At 43.6% G+C, this 2,500-nt stretch overlaps 2 protein-coding genes across 2 annotated transcripts in view; one reads left to right on the forward strand and one right to left on the reverse strand.

Moving 5' to 3' along the window:
- The window catches only part of LOC307255649 (arylsulfatase I-like), a 225,129-nt gene that overhangs the window by 182,002 nt on the left and 40,627 nt on the right, over window positions 1-2,500 (forward strand). The window lies entirely within an intron of this gene.
- LOC307255648 (neuropilin-1a-like) overlaps window positions 1-2,500 on the reverse strand; it is a 131,914-nt gene that overhangs the window by 70,754 nt on the left and 58,660 nt on the right. Inside the window, exon 4 of the mRNA XM_080034374.1 lies at window positions 2,253-2,480. Coding sequence (XP_079890500.1) covers window positions 2,253-2,480 — 228 coding nt within the window. The remainder of the gene's footprint in view (window positions 1-2,252; window positions 2,481-2,500) is intronic.

Consider the following 2,500-nt stretch of genomic DNA (forward strand, 5'->3'; position numbering starts at 1 on the left):
TATCCTTTGCACAGACAGAGCCTGGGTCGCTAGTTCCCCAGTGTTGACAGATGCTGTGCTATAAGCTAAGCTAACAGGATGCTTTGCTGTTGCTTCATATGTACAGACTGTGTTGTGCATATATACAAAGGGGTATTGGTTTTCCCAGCAAACTATGTCCCGTAATGTGTAATAAAACTGTCCTGATTGGGCTTTTCTAAATGCATTTATTATTTAACGGAATTGGTGTTTTAAGGTTCATGTTACTAGGACACAGATGAACGGTTTTGTTCTCCTGTGCCAAATACGAAATACCCCAAACAGCTCAGAAATTATTATTATTTGTGTTACTGGACTGCCCCAAATATATAAAAATTCTGCAGATTTCAGGCTCCGTAATTATGTGATTAAATGTTCTTTAAAAGGATTCACCCTGATGTTACTCACATATGAACAACAATGATACAGTCGTCTCCCAAAAAAAAAAAAAAAAAAATCGTGAAAGCACAGATCCTTTCCCCTGCTTTCCTTTCTCCCTTATATCAGCCAACACATCTTCCTCTATTCTGTCATCAATCTATTTCTCGCTCCGTTTTTAACCTGCGGGGAAGCCATCCATCTTTGGTTCTGTCTGTGTCTTTGTATATATCTGTCTGTTCTCTGTCAACAAACAGAGGGAGGCCGTCTATTGCTCTTTTATCTCATCTATCTATCTCTCTCCCTCTCCCTCTCCCTCCCTCTTTCCCTCTCTCCCTCTCTCTCTCTCCCACTTTCTCTCTCTCTTTGATTGCCTCTCTCCGTCTCTCTCTCTCTCTCTCTCCATCTCTCTCTATCTCTCTCTCTCTCCCTCTCCCTCTCCATCTCCATCTCTCTCTCCCTCTCCCTCCCTCTCTCTCTCTCTCTCTCTCTCTCCCTCTCTCTCTCTCTCTCTCTCTCTTCTCAGATGTTTCACAGCTCTGTATACTGTATTTATCCCTTAGATCTGAATCACATTTCAACTGTTCTCCCCCTCCACCTGTCAGGAAGCACTGCCCTTGTGTCTCCTTCAAATCTATCACACTTATTTTTTCTCTATTCCTATTGGAGTTAGTGTGGGCATTTATGTATTTTCAGCATACTACAATTGACGTGCATGTATTGGGACAGCCTAAATCTTTTTTCTGGCATACTAAATAGTTGAGAAGTGAGTGGAGCATTTATGTATTTTCAGCATACTACAATTGACGTGCATGTATTGGGACAGCCTACATCTTTTTCTGGCACACTAAATAGTTGGGAAGTATGGGGATTGGAACGCAGGGAAAGTCTTTATGGCTTATATTGTAGTTTCTTAGACAGAAGCTAACAGAAGCTTCCAAGCCAAATATGTGGCTTTCAGAAATGTCCTTCTCAATAGCAAAGTGGTGGTAAAGACTATGGTTGCGTTCCGAATCGCATACTTTCTACTATATAGTATGTAGAAAAAAGATTTAGGATGTCCCGATTCTTGTGGCCAGATTTAGGATGGTTAGAAGTACCCGGATGTCCTACTTCATGCGGCCAATATTGTTAGTGTTGAAAACTGCATCCTATTTGGGCGATTCTGACCCACAATCTAGTGCGCACGTGAAGTGAGGTCACATAGACGAAGCCTCCATATGAAAACAAACGGGGATGCGACGGATATAAAAGCAAGAGGCAAGATCAAGGCGCAATGTTATGATGAAATAAGAGAGTAAAGTATGTCCCAAAAGTATGCCTACTGCATCCTAACTAGATTCTTTTTATCGTCGGATGTAGTATGTAGAATAGAAAAAAGAAAGAGTATGCGATTCGGAACTCAACCTATGAAACAGAAATACCGCTTTTGCACCAAATACATAACGTGTTGTAACTTGGTTTTGTACCATTTTAGGAATTGTCTCTTAGACACGGGCACAACATGACATATTTAAAAAAAGCCATAATCCCCGTCCTTAATATGGATTCATAAGTAAGGAATGATTTTAACTTGGACCATCACATTTCTGCACTTATGTAGCTCAGTGGATAGGGTGGTTGACTCGCGACTGCAGGGTCGGTGGTTCGATCCCCCGTCTCCCCGCCACATGTCCCTGGGCAAAGAGACACTGAACCCTAAATTGTCTCCCGATAGTTAGCTTGCACCCTGTGTGGTAGCTGCTGCTATCGGTGTATGAATGTGTGCTCCAGTTGTACGTCGCTTTGGATAAAAGCGTCTGCTAAACGACATGTAATGTAATGTAGTGTAATTACAGCCAAATTCTCTTGCTCACCTGCGGGGAATCCGTCCCATATCTCGAGCCAGTCGTAGCGACACAGCGCCCCCGGTGGAGGAGTGGTGTCGGGCTCCATGTCAAAGCTGTCAAACTCCACCACGATCTCAGACATCTGCGGGGCAAAGATCATGAAGGTGCAGTCCAGGTTGTTGGGGTATTTCTCTGGGAAGCCCGGGGTTTTGATGACGCCCCGGGGTGCTGTGAAGTTCCTGGAACATTCTGGGCCTAACACAGGGGAGGAGATG

This window comes from Ammodytes marinus (genome assembly GCF_949987685.1).
Source record: "Ammodytes marinus genome assembly, chromosome: 9".
NCBI lineage: Eukaryota > Metazoa > Chordata > Actinopteri > Uranoscopiformes > Ammodytidae > Ammodytes > Ammodytes marinus.